The 16,983-nt window shown below is 38.7% G+C and overlaps 1 protein-coding gene across 4 annotated transcripts in view; it reads right to left on the minus strand.

Moving 5' to 3' along the window:
* Nucleotides 1–16,983, minus strand: part of LOC129755821 (mucin-6) — a 147,170-nt gene that overhangs the window by 49,272 nt on the left and 80,915 nt on the right. For 3 of the 4 annotated variants that reach the window (XM_055752525.1, XM_055752509.1, XM_055752500.1), the window contains exons 3-4: nt 8,848–9,033; nt 8,391–8,567 (exon numbers count right to left, since the gene is read on the minus strand). In XM_055752525.1, coding sequence (XP_055608500.1) covers nt 8,391–8,567; nt 8,848–9,033 — 363 coding nt within the window. The remainder of the gene's footprint in view (nt 1–8,390; nt 8,568–8,847; nt 9,034–16,983) is intronic. The other variant, XM_055752516.1, reaches the window with a different exon arrangement.

Genomic DNA, 16,983 nt, shown 5'->3' on the forward strand with positions numbered 1-16,983 from the left:
AAAAAATATACTTTTGGTTAAACCTACACAATTAAAGAAAATTAGATGAAAATTAGCTCAAAATTCTGTGATATTAAAGATTGTTCTGTGATTTCGACAACCTTGCATGAACCCCGCATAAAGGTGGGGTTAGAAAAGTACGACAAAATTTCGCAAAACATGCACAATATTTTCTTTCATATATACTCAGGGTTTTTTTACGCTGTATGAAATCTTTCGTTAACGAATAGGACTTGAAATAATTTCGCTCAAAAAACACGTCGCCGTGTAGAAGATCCGTTCTGATGGCAAGAACCCGTACAAAAAGAAGCCGTGTTAATAAAAACTGAGTGAAATCAAACAGCGTACAAATAACCGTAGTATAAGTTGAAAAACCTCAGTTGGGTGTGAGCCAATTAAATAAAAGACATACACCGTCTTAGCCGATTTAGGCTTTACAGACTGAATAAATGACGTGGACAACTTAAGATTAACATTTAACACCCAGTACCGAGATGGGAATCGAACCCACGCCGTCAGTGGACCAACGGTTACCGTCTTACCACGCTAACCACTCGACCACCGAGACGTACGTAATTAAATAAAAACTACATAAAAATTGAGCTATGCGCCAATGTTAATATGTTTCAAAATTTTGGAAAAACCTACAACCGTTACTTAGCGCCTATGGTTATGCAATATATGGAAGAATTGTATAAAAATCATTCTTATTTATAAATTTACTAGCTGACCTGGTGTGCTTTGCTACCGCTTCCATGGAAAAATTAAGTTCGTTTAAGTTATATAATTGAAATAAACTTCTTTTCAATGAAATTTAAACATAATTCAAAAGCAAACTTGTCTTGAGATTGTCTTGAGTCTCAACGTAACTTGTAGGTTTTAAGGTTGAAGGAGCCACCCTTTAGAAAAAAAATATGAGGGATATTCAATAAAATAGATAAACTGAAGCTGCCAAAATTTTTCCACCACGCTCCCGGGCCAGACAAAATGTCGACTAAAAATCCGTGCTAATTTGGTTAAAACCTAAGAAATACTCAATACAAATGAAGGAAAAAATTTTTTTTTTCTTTTCAATAGAAGTTTTGAAATCGTATTTTAGGCTTTCAAAAATTTGTTCATGTTTATTTTTATGAAGCTTGCACGATAAGTTTCGTTTTGTTCGCATAAATAAAATTTTTTACAACATAATTTGTTTTTTGAAGCGGGAGTAGTATTGAGATATAGTGAAATTTTAACAAAATTAAAAAGTGTGCCAGACTTTATGAAATCACTAAGAAATTGGTTTCATCAATAATATGTATGTTAAATTTATTGAATATAAGATTCTATATAATATCTAATTTTGTAAAAACTTATGTCTAAATTCAATAAATCATCTCATTATGTCAAAACGCTTACGTTCATGATTTTTTAACAAAAGTAGTATAGGAGCTCTCCCTTTTAGGATTCGGAGAGGTTTGGAATTATTATAGAAACCATTCCCGGTCTTGAAAACGGCTACAACCTATATTTCACGTTGAATGGCGCAGTAGTTTCCGAATTGTGTAAATTTTTTAATAATTTTGTATGGGAGCCCCTCCCCCTCCTTCAAGTCAGAGCGGTTTGAAAATATTTCAGAAACTATCTCCGACCCCGAAAGCTCTGACAAACCAAATTTCACATTGATCACCTGTTTGCCAAATCAATAAGTCATCCTCAAGTAACACTGATTGATTTATAATACTCTTCAGCCAACTTATGAAACTTAAACTGGGTCTTGAAGCCTGTTATAAAACTTAAAATGATACTTGGGTCTTATCATGTTAAAACGCTTATATTTATCAATTTTTGACCAAATTTGTTCCAAACTTGTTCGAATCTAATCATAATTTTGAAAATTTTGTTTAGGAGCCCCTTTTACTAAAACGGTATAAGTAGGGGAGAGTGGGGATACTTGATCCCCTTTTCTTATTTTCACCATATCTTTTTGAAAAAATTTAGCAACTCGCCGTCTTTGACATTTTCTGACAGCTTGTAACTTCAAGTTTCTATGCTCCAAAAATTAGAACGATACTTGAACCCGTTGATGAACTTGAAGCATTTTCGTGGGAGTCAAAAAATTGCGATTTTTCTGAAGTTAGGGGAGACTTGATCCCCTATTGAAGGAGACTTGATCTTTTATTCAGGAAGCCCTAATCCTTGAATAAAAATCAAACAAAACCCCAAGATAGAATGTTTTTTGACTATTTTGGTCATGATTGTTCTCATTTTACAATTTAAAGCAGACATAAGAAGAAAATTCTATAACTTTGTCTCAACGCTAATAACATTGCATACTTAAAGGCGCAATTTTTTATAATTAAGAGAAATTTAATTATTTTTGCTCTTTTCTTCAGACAATTGTTTGATAAATATTAGTTTTTGGATAAATATTAGTAATTTCGTAATCAGCAATCATAGCGATCAATTTTTTTTTTTTTAGGTTTGTCAATTTGTTTATTAGTGCTTATAAAATTATGTACAAGAGATCAAATTTCAATTCTTAAGTTAAATTCTAATTCATTCACATTAACTACGCTGTTTGAACAACTTTCAATGTAATTGATGTAACTAGCAAGCAAGCGTAGAATGATTGTGCGAGTACTCCTATTCGTTCCCTCCAGCGAAGGCCTTAACAAATCATCACTTGATAAGCGCCGACCTCCAGCAGAGATGATACCTTGTTGTAGGCATCGAAAACTATCTTGAGCTCGTGCGCATGCAAAAAATTTGTGTTCCAACGTCTCCACCGAACCACAGTGCAGGCAAAGATCGTCGTCGGCGCGTCGCATTGTGTGTAATAATTGCTGATGGGCTAATTTGCCATTTACCCACACGTAAAGAAGGCTCCGTTGGTGGGGCAACAGCAAACGAGAAAAAATATTCTTCCAAATTCGTCTCCAGTTTTCACTTGGGTGATCTCGCTCGACTCTCGGCTGCTCCGTTGGCGAAATGAAAAAACTCTGTACGTTTGCGGCAGTCATTAATTGTCTCAGCTGATCGGGAAGACTGGGGTAACTGGTGAGAATTTGTGTCAAGCAAGGAAGTGTTGTGGGGCTATTCGTTGATTGGCGATGAATGATGAAATGTTTATAAAAAGGCATCGATTCAATTTCACTCAGATGACGGTTGATGAGTAGCGCTTTACATTTCATAGCAGGGATTTGTAATTTTAATCCACCGTGCTCAACGTTGCGGGCGAGTTGTTGAATGTGAACTCGGGCGCAGTAGCCGCGCCATAGGAATGTTCCAATTGTTGATGTTATTTTGGCTTTATGTACGCTGTACGGCATAATTCTAGAGGATACGTACCATAGTTTGGAGGTAATGAAAGTGTTTAATAACGTAACCTTCTGATGTACAGTGAGCGTGCGAAGATTGTGAAGCCAGATCTGCCGACTAAAGTTTACAATTAGTTTTTCCCAATTTAACCGTATCATTTCACGAATGCAGTTAGTAAATATCAAGCCCAGAATTTTGATTTCTTTTGCCGTTTTAAGCCATGATGCTGATAAAGGGTTCCCAGTTTGCGAACCTACGTCGATCGATGTGGTTTTTTGCTCATTAAGTAGCGCCCCTGAGACTTGGTGAAAACTTCTGAACAAATTGCGCATGTTGGAGATCTGTTCATTATTGGTAATGATAACGCTTATGTCGTCAGCGTAAGCAACAATCAGGTCATTTCCGCATACGGTTTCTAGGCGCCGTAGAAGCGGATGTAGATACAATACAAATAGATGCATTGAAAGAGGATCGCCTTGACGTACAGAGCGTAAAATAGGAAAAGGTGTCGAGAGGTGGCCATTAATGAGAAGACGAGATGTGGCGTTGTTAGCAATGTTGTTTAGCAGGTGTATCAAACCCAAATTCAAACCAAGGTCCGATAGAGTTTTGAAAAGGAAACTGTGTTCTACACGATCGAAAGCGTGATCGAGATCAAACGATATGAGCTTACCCTTTCTTCGAGTCGTAATCAGCTGAGCAATTCTATCCTTTAAAGACAATGTGGCTTGAAAAATGTTACGTTGGCTGTTGGAGCATTTTTGACTATCGCTGAGCAGGTGGTGTTGTTGCATTACTTTTTCGATTCTCGCTTTTAATATTCGAGAAAGCAATTTGTAGTCGACGTTCAGAAGACTTATCGGGCGATAGGAGTGTGCCGTGTTTCCCGAATCTCGTTTTTTTACCAACACTATGACGCCGTTAACAAATTCCGATGGAAAATTAGAGTTTAGAGCATCATTCAGCACTAGATTGAGCTCTCGGTGGATGATGTCGAACGTACGTAAATAAAATTCTCTCGGCAAGCCGTCGGGACCTGGTGATTTTTTGGGTGCGCTAGTTTTGATTGCCGAAAAAATTTCATCCGTTGTGATGGGTCGCATACATGCATTATTTTCGTCGTCGTTTTCAGGAACTACTCGTTCGCAGCGGAAATCGTCGTTCTCTTCTACGGGGACATTTGTGTACAAATTTGTAAAATATTGCACCAAATGTCTTTGTATCGAAACGGAGTCGGCTAACGTTTGATTCTGCTCGTCTTGAAGATGATCGATCGTGGTTCTCCTCCTCGCCCTCTCACCCAACTGGAAAGTGGAAAGAGGCTCACCAGCAATGTGTGTCTCGTTGTTACGAATAAATAGCTGGGTAAAACGCCGCTGATGTGCAAGCATATCACCTTTTAGCCTATTTATCGTTGTTATCATCTCGGGGTTCCGAAAGTAGCTATCATACGCATGTTGTAGAAGACCGAAAAGTCGTTGCTGCTCGCGATGGAAATCATCGAAGGCTAACTTCGATTTCCACCGGTAGAATGTTTGGATTTTGTGTTTTGCGTATGATAGCCACCACTGCATCCACGATGAGTAGTGACGACGCTGGCGAGTCCAATATTGCCAGCTGATTTGGAATTCCTCAATGTTGTCATCAGTGAGAAGGTGTGTGCGAAGGCTCCAGAATCCTCTACCATTGGGCGGATCGGAAAGTGGAAGGCAAATCCGAGCGGTAACTGCTTTGTGGTCTGAGAAACAGCAGACGTGAACAGCTGTTGCCCTTAGCTGTGTTCGTAATCCTTCACTCACGTAGAAGCGGTCAAGGCGGGATGTCGAGTTGTGTGTAATGTATGTGTGACCAGCTTCGCGAGCCCGAAGTTGTAGCCACACGTCGCGTAGGTTCATCTGCTGGATCGTTGTTTGTAAAGCTGGGCTCGAGTTGTTTTGGCCTGTGGCATCACACTGTCGAAGCACACAATTAAAGTCGCCACCTAAAATTATGTGTTCCGTGCGATGTCTGAGGTAGTAGGCAATAGTTTGGTTGAAAAAACGTTCTCGCTGAACTCGGAGCATGGAGCCAGATGGTGCATACACATTGCACAGAGTTGTGTTGTTTATACGAACAGCTATTAGTCTGCCATCTAAACTTTTCTCGACATGCGAATATTTCATGTGTTCCTTTAGGGCTATCGCTGTACCTCTTCTTGCTTCGTCTACATTGCACAAGACGTTGTAACCTGGTAAATGTAGTTGTTCATTTTCGACCTCTTGTAGGAAAATAATGTCCAGCTCCAACGTTCGTATAAACGTTCGGAGAGCGTTGAGTTTTGTTGGGTTGGTGATGGTGTTGATGTTAATTGTGGCTATATTGCAGCTTGTGTTATCCATGTTTGTTGTTAGGCCTCTTCATCAACACTAATGTCGCTGTAGCCGCCAGTGTGCTTCATCTTCTTACTAGGTGGATTCTTCTGACGTTTGCTAGACCGAAGATTTTTTGACGCTTGCGAAGCATCAGATTCGCTGCCTTCGGAAGTACCTATCGGGGCATTGTGTGTTGGTTCTTGTGTCGGTTTTGGTATGGCAGGTGGAGGCATGTTAGGAATCTGAACATCTCCTACCTGTGTCGTGGTTTCCGGCTGTGATGCTGGTGTCGGTGTAGGTTGGCTGGCTGGTGTTGGTCTTTGGAAATGTTGTCTCTTGGGGAGAGTTGGTTGTGTTGGGAGTCAAGGTGTTGTTTTGTTTGTTTTGGTCTGCTGTGAGTTTCTGCACAAGCAGTTTTTTGTTCTGCAAACAAGGTATCCCGTTGTGTATGAACTCGCTACAGTGTGGGCACGTCTGTCGCTGGCCTTTGTAGCTCAACGAAGTTGTTTGTCCGCCTATCACGACGAAAGAGGGGATGTTGACATCCACAATCATGCGAGCAGATCGAACACCAGTCGATACTCCTCCCAAGAGAAATTTGTCGTCCCACAGCACATCGCGTACCGATAGGACTTGGCCATAAGCCTGTAGAAAAATTGCTATTTCTTCGTTCGACACAAACTCAGTCAGATCGAACAGTCTCACTTCAACTGCTCCATCCTCCATCATGATGCGTACTTTGTACGGTTTGCCTTCCACTACGATCTCGTGTTTGTTATCATGTTCCTCGATGATACGTTCCGCGATCTCGAGGTCAGTCACCTTGACATACACACAACCGAGTCGTCTATTCGGTTGCAGTTGTAACACGTTTTCACGAGTAAGACCGAGCTGTTGCCCGACGAAATTATGAACTTCTTCATACGGCGGGGCTTTGGGTGCGAGGGAGAAATCGATGCGAAATGTATTTTCGCGTCTCCCCATCGCGAAATCGAAATGCGCGCGTTACTACACACACGGCACTTGATTCGCGTTATTTGTCGAAACGTACTTTAACTTCGTAGGATTTAATGTTTTCGCTCTTCTGTAAATCACGACCGATCCGCTCAAAAGCTGAGCGCAAACTACAATTCAGAAAAAGAATATGCCGTTTGGAAGGGGGATCAATTGTACCCAACTCTAGGGGATCAATTGTACCCATAATCAACATTTTAGAAAACTTTTTCTGAAAAAAGTTGAGAGTTTTCCATTGCTTTGAAAATATGGCATTATAAAGTTCATTTTACGCTCGAATGATTGATACATTGGAACAAATATTTTTTTCATAATTTTCCCATGTAAGGAACATTTTAAAGTGATGGAAAAAGATCTTCAAGTTACATTTTGTGAAATTTTTCAAACAAAGTTCAATTACTCAAACAATTATTTTGTTAAAAAATTTTAAACTACAAGAATTGTTATTTTGCTCATTTTGGCACATTTTTCTAGAACATTTGATCTTCGTAAGACATTCCAGTTTCGAGATATAGCTAAGGAATCAAGTATCCCCAGGGATCAAGTATCCTCATTCTCCCCTATAGAAATTTTTAAATAATCTCATGACATCAAGAATTTTATTATGTTGTGGTCAGAATCGTTTGGAAATTGTTTGAGTTCTGATATATTTTATAATGAACATGTAAGAACTCCCCCTCTTTTCCTACAAAAATATTTGTAAATATCGTTTTGGTCCAAATACACCAAAACCTGTCCACCACCATTATAATTCATTGAATTATGCCAAAATACGTTTGTGTGGGATATTATATTAAAATTACTCATAAATTGTATGAATTGTGTCATATATTATGTAAATGTCGGAGGGGGTTGTTACTGTAATAGAAACCATCTCCGGCCCCAAAAACCTCAGAAGATCGGTTCAGTAGTCTCCAAGTCTATAGGGAACAGACAGACAGACAAACATTAATTTTTATATATTTACATAAAAAAAAGTTGCTTATTATCATAAAACTAAGCTTCTTAAAATTTTGGAAAAATCGGATTCAAGAGGAAAGAAGCAAACAAAACGTAGCACCTGCACGTTCTGAATGTGTGCTCGTTTATTCGTTCCAATTAAACGGCTAACATACACCATATTTAACGGTGTATTAGACGCACCAGTGTATAGCGCGCACCTGTATTTATTAGCAAAAAATATTCGAAATATGAAATGTGCTTTAAATCTAGCACCGTTGTATAGCACGCACCCTTCTTTTTCGTCTAAGAATTTTGGCAAAATGAAAACTCATTGTTATACACCTTTAAATACGGTTTTTTGCTATAACAACAGCAATAGTGTGAAACTTTTCACGGGTGTTAAAATTAACATTTATTTACTGACTCAATATAAAAGCTAGGTGAAGAAGTCATTTTTTTGTAAGTTTTTCTTATATAATCACGAACTTAATGAAAACGCCTCAAAGTATACTATCACATGAATGCTATAGATTTTTTTAAACGACTGCTCTGTTCGATTTTATTAGGTCGATTGATAAATCCATTTGAAAGAGAAAAATCGTACATTTCTAGACAATGCAGCTTTTTGAGATATTTTCCGAAAATAATTCATGTCTAAAAAATAACTTAATATAATTCTAACTTACATTTTCATAGTAGTGTGTTCAGTATGATAGAGATATGCAGATTGTGCCGAAATAAACGAGTGTAAAGCTATACTTTGTGAATAGGGTGCGAACTTACGTGAGGTTTCTCGTAGGAATGTCCGCCACTGGAATGTCCGCTACTGGTGCCAGAACTACCGCCAATACTACCGGACAACAACCCACTGGAAGAGTGCATTGCAAGAGAGGAAGAAGCGGAACCACTGCTGCTGGCCGCCAAAGAGGCCGAAGCCTGGCCGATACCTGATAGAAGTGTCTGGAATGATTGTGACGGGTGCAGATAGAAGTGAGAACCGGAATTATGAAATGTGCAAATATATGCCATCTAGTGCTGAATAGGAGGAAAAAAAATGAAAATTATGCTTTTGATGAGGTACGGTGTGACCCCTGATAATGATTCGAGTGTACTACTCGTGAACCTGATGAAGAAGATAGAGTGAAGTGCGTGTTATGTAAATGTTAAAAAAATATAACCGAAGGTTTCGATTAGCAATCGAAATAGTGTATAGCCAGGAGCCATTTTTCGAGATACAAACATTTTTTAAACCGGAAACGAGACTGAACCCGGAACGTTTGGCCCGGTCTGCCCGATCGATGTCATCTGGGTTCGCCGAGTTGGTGGCGGGCTCTGCTGCTGATTTGCTGACGATTATTTCACCGGTAGACGCAGGCTTGGCTGAGACCAGCAATGGCATTAGCGCCAATATCAGGAATACCCACACCTGAAAGAAAAGATAGGAAGCACGGTTGAACATTAGAACGAGTCGTGATTTATTACAGTTTGGTGATTGTTTGCAAAGGAAATTGCGTTTTCTCTCAAACAAGTGGCAACTCGGGCGTTCCTAATGGGTTAGATATCACGTTTCTCAGTACTTGGGTGTTTTTGCATAATCGAAGAAATAAGATGGTTTTCAATCGGTCCCAGGCATGAGTATGATACCTAGTAATTTAAGAAATTTTTTGCTGAATGTTCAGCAGTTTTTTAATAAAGCAAGGCTGATTTTTCTTATATTTTTTTTATTTGATGGCACAAACAAATTAGTTGTGACATTCGCCCTTGTATGCACACTTACATGGCAAACAGTCAATAATTCCATTCGATAGCTAAAGTCAATACGAACATGAGATCATTTTTTCTTTGATAAACCATCCTATTAAGTCAAGAAATTGTTGTATGGACACTACAACCACCATCCTAAGTTTTTCGATCACATACAAAATGATTTATTGTTAAACAAACTTCACATCTGTTAACCGTGCTCGTTCAAATTGAACAAGCCTCCGAGTCAATAAAAAAGTAGTTTTCTGATAAATTTAAAAGCCTTTCCATTTTTTTAGAAAGCTCCAAGAAGAAATAGTTTGGGTTGTACAGTTTTCTTGAAAAATATAATGCGTGGCAAATAACATAACACAATTGAAAAAATCGTTTTTGTTTTGACATATCCATGCTCCCATACAATGCAGCCCCTGTCGGCTTCCGAGAAATTTGCCGAATGACGGCGATTAAATAGCATGCGAGCATTGCGCCTATATGATATGCAACCCATATCGAAGGTTTCGAGTTTTCTAGATTTTTATATCTCATGGCATTTACCTACCAATAATCATTTTTACTTACAAATGAAATATTGGAGCAGATGATGAGACAAATTTTCCTATTCACTTTTACAGTCACATAATATGAGTTCGGAAATTACGAGAAAGGGACTGCTGCATATGCAAAACCTAGACTTGCCTGAAGAAAGAACTTGAGTCGTAGAAATTACACTTCCGGCTTTTCGCATAACCGGTGCAGTATAAATCTAAGACCAGCACAAATAGGTGCCTACCTTTGCGAAAGCTGGAAAACTTTGCGAAGACGTGCTGGTTGGAATTAAATTTATTGTACCTGTTCCAAGCAGAACCAACTTGCTCGGAAGAGTTTGCAGAAAGCAGTTTGACAAAGTGAAGATTATCCTCTGCTGCAGAACGCAGCAATACGTATTTGCCGTCTTACGGGCGAACCGTTTCCGCCTGAAGGGCGCATTCCTGAGAATGAGAAACCGATCTTCTTCAACAATGAATATGTGTGCTTGGTTGACGCATTTCACATGCAAATAATTTTACCGGTGTGTTATGTTGTTAAATAAAGCGTTGGTTTTGGAATAACACACAAAATGAAGTTAAAAAGATGGACACCTGCATTGAGATTTTTTGATCATCTTCGGTACCAAGGTATCTTATACCATAGAAAAGACGAGTTCATTTAATCAAACGCTTTTTTTCAGATTTCATCTACGATGGGTAAGTTTTGTTGCCACTGTCCCATTCGATTCCCTTGATTAAAAACTGCCTTATAAAAAGTCTGATGATGAAGTCTGCTGCATATGTAGATTGAGTGAACTTTTGCATCGAAAATGTCATCTGGAAGCCAATAAGCATGGTCCCACATTATTGCACAAGTTATGAATCTCGGCTCGCTTCCGACTAAATGGATTGCATTTGGCCAGATTGATTGAAAAGTTTTGCCCTGAAAGCCATCCCATGAGTGTGTGGTAATGCAACTTTGCCCTTTACACGTTTTCTGTTGAAGCTTCATTCAATTTCGTATTTGAGAGGGTTTCCCTGAGTATGGTGATACTTTCCCAATCGAGAGGTATGATTTGTCACCAAATAAAAAGATAGGTATCGGTATATTTATTGAAATTTTAAAGAATGAAAAAAAAGTAATATTACTTTCAATTGTTCAGAAATATCGCAGACGAACCATATTTCCACTTGCCAATAACTCGTAAAAGTCGCATAAATTTGAGCACAATACACACTAATGACGAAATGTTAAGTCTTAAAGCACACCCAGAATCAGCTTAATTGGCAAATAAAAAGACACTGGATTTTAAGTTAGCTGTTAAAAGCCATGATTTTTCCGTTAAAATGTGTTTTAGAGTATAAACTCAGTTCCTAAAAAATTAAAATGGCCTTGCAAAAATTCTTGTAAAAGGTTTGTACCGGCGGCGGCGGCAGCTTCTTCTTCAAGAAGGTTGAAGTCGAACACAATTTCCCTCTGTTTCTCATTCCATCATTGCGTCACATTATTTGGAAGATTTTTTCAGTGATTTTGGTAATGACTTGTAGGTATAACAATTATATTAGAGTCTGTTTCACATAGAATCTGGTCGCATTTTTTCATTTACTGCAGCGCCTCTAGTTGTCACATCGCGAGTCTATTGACAGTGTTTTGATCCGGATGGTTTGTTTATTTAGTGGTGAAAATTTTATCAAGAGTGAAGCAGTCAGTCAAAAGTTATCGAAGATGGAACGCGAAAGGCGAGAGAAAATTCTGCACACTCACGTAGAGAAACTGACGGGGTCAGGGGTAAAGATCGCGAGATTCCTGATATATCCAAAATCGACTGTGAATTTGGTGCTGCAACGTTGCCGGGAGACCCTTACGGTGGATCGAGCAAAACAAACCCGACGTAAAAGTGGAACATATGACCGGAAGCTGCGAGCAAAGGTAATTCGATCAGTTCACAATAATCCTGGAATCTCCTTGCGTGATTTGGCGAAAAAGTTCAAGGCAAACCACAATACAGCTCGACGAATTTGTTTGCAAGAAAGTTTGCGGTCGTATCATGCAAGCAAACACCCCAACAGGACGCTGAAACAAAACCTGGTTGCCAAAACCAGGGCAAGGAAGTTGTACGAGAAAGTTTTGACCAAGTACAACGGATGCATTTTGATGGACGACGAAACTTACGTCAAAATGGATTTTGGACAAATACCCGGTAAAAAATTTTTCCTTGCGAAGCGAAAAGGGAATGTTGCGGGTAGATTTACGTTTGTTTTCGCAGATAAATTTGCTCGTAAGTTAATGATTTGGCAAGGGATCTGTAGTTGTGGGAAGAAGACTAAGATTTTCATCACTGGGGACACAATGAATGGAAATGTTTACAAAGAAGAATGTCTCCAGAAGAGGGTTTTGCCATTCATTCGGTCCCACAAAGGTTCGGTGAAGTTTTGGTCGGACCTGGCAAGCTGCCACTACAGCCGGGATGTCGTTAAGTGGTATAAGGAGAACAAGATCGATTTTGTTGAAAAAAAGTATCAATCCACCAAACTAAAAACCATTTGTTTTCAGATATTGTACATACTGCGATATGCGAAAAACTTCATGTATTTGTGATCTAAAAATATGTTTTGAATCTTAAGTGTAATGGAATTCAAGCAATCGAATGATCTATTTTGGCAACTTTTATGCGAGAATTCAGCTTAATTCAGGTTAGCAACAGAATTTTTCTCTAACAATTTTTGAAGAGCATAAACTCGTCTGTGGAATGCCGTGCGGTTCGGTTCATTTTTGTTTTCGTTCGTTTGATGTTGCGTTCCGTTTTAACTTAGTGAGAAGTGTGGGTGGTTGTCTGTTTGGGTCTGCTCCGAATCCAGTGAAATTGAATGAGTGCCTTGTGTTTGATTAGCCAAATGATTTAGGATTTCATCAAAAATAGTGAATCTGGGTTGGAATTTTATTTGAAAGAAAAATGGCTACCTTCATCATAAATTAATGTATTCCAAGTGCTTGTATTGGTATGAGTGAAAGAGGAGGCATGGGTTAAAGAAAGATGGGTGAAAGTGTGAGCGCTAGCTAGATGCGAAAGCTTCCCGAGTTGGCCCTTGAAGGAGGTTTACAGGGCGAGTTCGTGCATGCACCGAGGTAAAGTTGTTCCAGGCTGGAAGAAGCACCCAGTTCGAGAAGGATACCGCAGAATGAGGACGTCCATATGCGGAGGCGATTTGGTGAGATCAATCCGATTTACATATACATATATATATTGCGCTCTTTCTCTCTGCTGCTAACTAGAAAACCCTACGTTACTGCCGTTAATACTATGGTGGCGAGTAGCAGAAACTAGCAACGAGAGAGTTTCATTCAGCGTTGCCAGTAGCCACGTTTGCAGATTGACGAACAATTTTGCTGCTTAAAAAAATAATTTGTCATATGTTTTAATTTGTATGTTATTCAATGATTTATTTAATTATACTTTTATATTATCGAAAGGGATTTTCTGATAGGTTGTCTGAGGAGATATTTATGTTACATTCGGCATTGCAAAGGCTGTAAAATTATGAAAGCTTAAATTACAAATAGTTTATTATATAAAGAAAAGTTTTTAGCGTTTTCTTGTGAACGTTCATATTTGGAGAATTGGTCGATAAACTCTTGCGATATGGTTTAGCTTATTATATCAATTTAAAATTTGGGACTCAAATTAAAAAATGTATTGAAATTTTCATAGTTCTGTCAATAAAAAAAATTATTCATCTTATTGTTTATATATATCTAGCTTTTCGATTATGAAAATCAAAAGATTCTCACAAATTAGAATTCGTTCTCTTACTTTAATTTTACATATGTTATCAAATTAAAAAAAAATATTTGTATGCTAATAGGTATGTATGCACTAATAAAATTGGAAGACGTTATCTAGACGGTTCTGCTGTTTTGTACGATAATATGAGTTGAATCAGTGAAAAAAATCGAACCGCCAAATCCCACGGAATAATGAATTGTTTGAAAGTTATTATCAACTAATAGCATCGTTCAATGAAAGGTATAATGCCAACTGCAATGTGAGATTTTTTTGTTTATTGTAATTTACCATCGCATTAATTATTTCAATACCATAATAACATTTTGTAATTATATTTTATTTCTATTGTATTTTTATTATTTATTTACATATTATTATTATATTGTATTTTTATTGTTTTTCATTATTATACTTTTAGAGGAAATGCATCTGGGGATAACTTGAAGAAACTTTTACAAGCGGAGTGGTAGCCAACCATTGTAGGTTTCTGAGAGTTGGATGCCTTCCCTCGACGAACCATCGGCCGTGGAAGCCTTCGGGCCAACCACACAGACATAGGCAGGACCTTGCTACCGATGGGGGAACCATACACCCAAAATTCAGCCTCTGTGCCAATGGCGTGTAGTCAATTACATAGCATCATTGGTACAAGAAGATAACGCGATCGGTGCTGAATCGATTTGCTCCCACCGGCATTAATCTCCCAAGTTAACCGAATTGCGTATGTCTGAAAGAAACAAAATAAAAACGCTTTCACGTCCCTCCCTATCGCATCACAAGACGAAGAAGGATGGAAATAAATACCGGCCAACACCAGGCAGCCAGCGAACCGAGCACTGTGCGTGTGAATGTAGCAAAAGCAACAACAAAAACATCCTTCTAATTCAATCCCTTCAAACCACCGGCAAACAACCACGGCCGAGCTGTGCGTGTGTATGCAGTAAAAGCAACAGAAAAAAAACATTCCTTCAATTCAATTCGCCGGCAAACAACCACGGCTAAGCTGTGCGTGTGTATGTAGCAAAAGCAACAAGAATATATTCCTTCAATTCACCGGCAAACAAGCACCGGCCAAGCTGCCCGGCTTTAGCAGCTGTGTATATGTAGCGTGTGTATGTAATAGCAGACAGTAAGCAAAGCACAGTTCTCATTCAATGGGTTTCCCGTTTCCTCCACTCCCGTTCCCTTTCCCAATTCCATCGCAAGACAAATGAATACCTTGAAAGGAGGCCAAACGCCGGGAAGCCACTGTCGTGCGTTTCTTTTGTGATTGATCGGTGGCAGAATGCCTATGACAAATATCCCTCTTCCTGCATGAAGCTCAAATAGTACACTGGTTAAGATGTCGGTCTGGCAAGACCATATGGTTGGTGATTTGAGTTCGATTCTCCCTACGGGCGCTGTGGTTTATATTTATATTTTCTTGTTTCTGGGATGAATTATCCAATAGGAACGAAATCCCATAAAATGTTTTTCTTGTTTTGCTTGAATGTAGTGGTCATGCATCATTTTAGTTGGGAGCCGAGTCCTTATGCCAGTTACGGTTTTTCAAACATATCATCTTCGGCACAGTGCACATTTCAGCGCATTATCGGCACAGAGATGTTCCAAATAGGCATTGGATTTTTGCAACATCTTCTATGGGTGTACATACATACATACATACATACAAAAAGTATCAATCCACCAAACTGTCCGGATTTTCGTCCCATCGAGAATTATTGGGCAATAGTTAAGGACAAACTGAAGAAATGTGGCAGAACCATGAAAATACCCGCTCAAATGGATAAGTGGTGGAACAAGATGGCGAATGAGGTTACCAGCAGTACTGTGCAGAAAATGATGGGAGGTATCACAAAAAAAGTTCGAAAATTCATCCGAAAAGCTGACGAATGATTTTCATGTATTGTTTTCCTTAAAGTGCAATAAAAACCCTACAAAATGACATTTTTACTTTTGTTGTACGTTATTTCTTTGCGGAGAAATGATCTATTTTATCCGACCAGATTCTATGTGAAACAGACTTTAGTCGATAGTTTTCATACACCAAGTTGCAAAATGTGGATTTTTTCAGCACGAGTCGCAAATTTATCCAACAAAGCTAGAATTAAGAGTAGAATAATTACGTCGATAACAACTTCGATCCTCAACAAGGTGAAATTTAAAAAAAATGCATATGAACGCCCATGCCAACGACCAAATTTTTTTTAATCAGTAAGCAAGGCATTGTGATTCGAATTTGGATCAATTATCGAAATATATGAAACATGATGATGAAACACATAAAAAATTGAAAAATAATCTGATTTATCATTTAAATACACTCAGGAAACATAAAAGTATCCTCCAAATTCCATTCTGTTACATCACAAAATATACAATTATACCAAGGTACGATATTCTTAAAGCAGCTACTATTACCTACTTATGTTTTACAGGGTGACAAAAAAGTCCGGTCACATTTTTTTGGGGTTGCCTGTAGCCTACACGTTGCATTTCTCTGGTGCCATCTATATGTCAAATGAAAGGGCTAACTTTGCTGCCCAAAGTGGCAGAGTTTGGTTTCTGTGCAGTTTGTTTACATTGAGTTGTGAGCCATGGCAGAGTTTCCCGGTTCCAAAATAAGACGTCAGTGATGGTTTTGGGGGCTATTTGTTAGAGAGGTAAACTGCCTCTTATTTTTATCGATAAAGGGGTCAAAATCAACGCAGCGTACTACCTGGACACGGTTTTGAAGAAAAATGTTCTGCTTCAAGCTGAACTATTGTTTGAAGACGATTACTACTGCTTCCAGCAAGATGGCGCCACATCCCACACCACAAAGGTTGTTCAGGCGTGGTGTGAGTAAAACTTGGCCGATTTCATTTCGAAGAATGAATGGCCTCCGTCGTCTCCGGATCTGAATCCAATGGATTATTTCGTGTGGGGATACATGATGTCGAAGTTCAACGACTATAAAATAACAAATTTGGAGCAATTCAAGTGAGTTATCACGAAATTCTGGGACAAGATGCCGATGGAGTACGTGCGCGCCGCTTGCGACGACTTTCCGAGACGTCTGAAGCTGGTTCGATCAGAGAAAGGTGGTGTAATGCCGAGATATCGACTGTGAAGTATCTTTATGAGTTACTGAATAAAGTTATGATAGCCAGATTCAGATTTCCTTCTTATTCTTTGAAATATTGAGATTTTCCTGTGAGACCGGACTTTTTTGTCACCCTGTAGGTACTGAACGTTGTAAAGAAATTGGTATAACTGAACCATTTTGGATTTAGTTTTTGAGCAAAAAATAGGATTCCCACAATGAATGGAAGTAGGCTA

The sequence above is a fragment of the Uranotaenia lowii genome, chromosome 1 (genome assembly GCF_029784155.1).
Source record: "Uranotaenia lowii strain MFRU-FL chromosome 1, ASM2978415v1, whole genome shotgun sequence".
NCBI lineage: Eukaryota > Metazoa > Arthropoda > Insecta > Diptera > Culicidae > Uranotaenia > Uranotaenia lowii.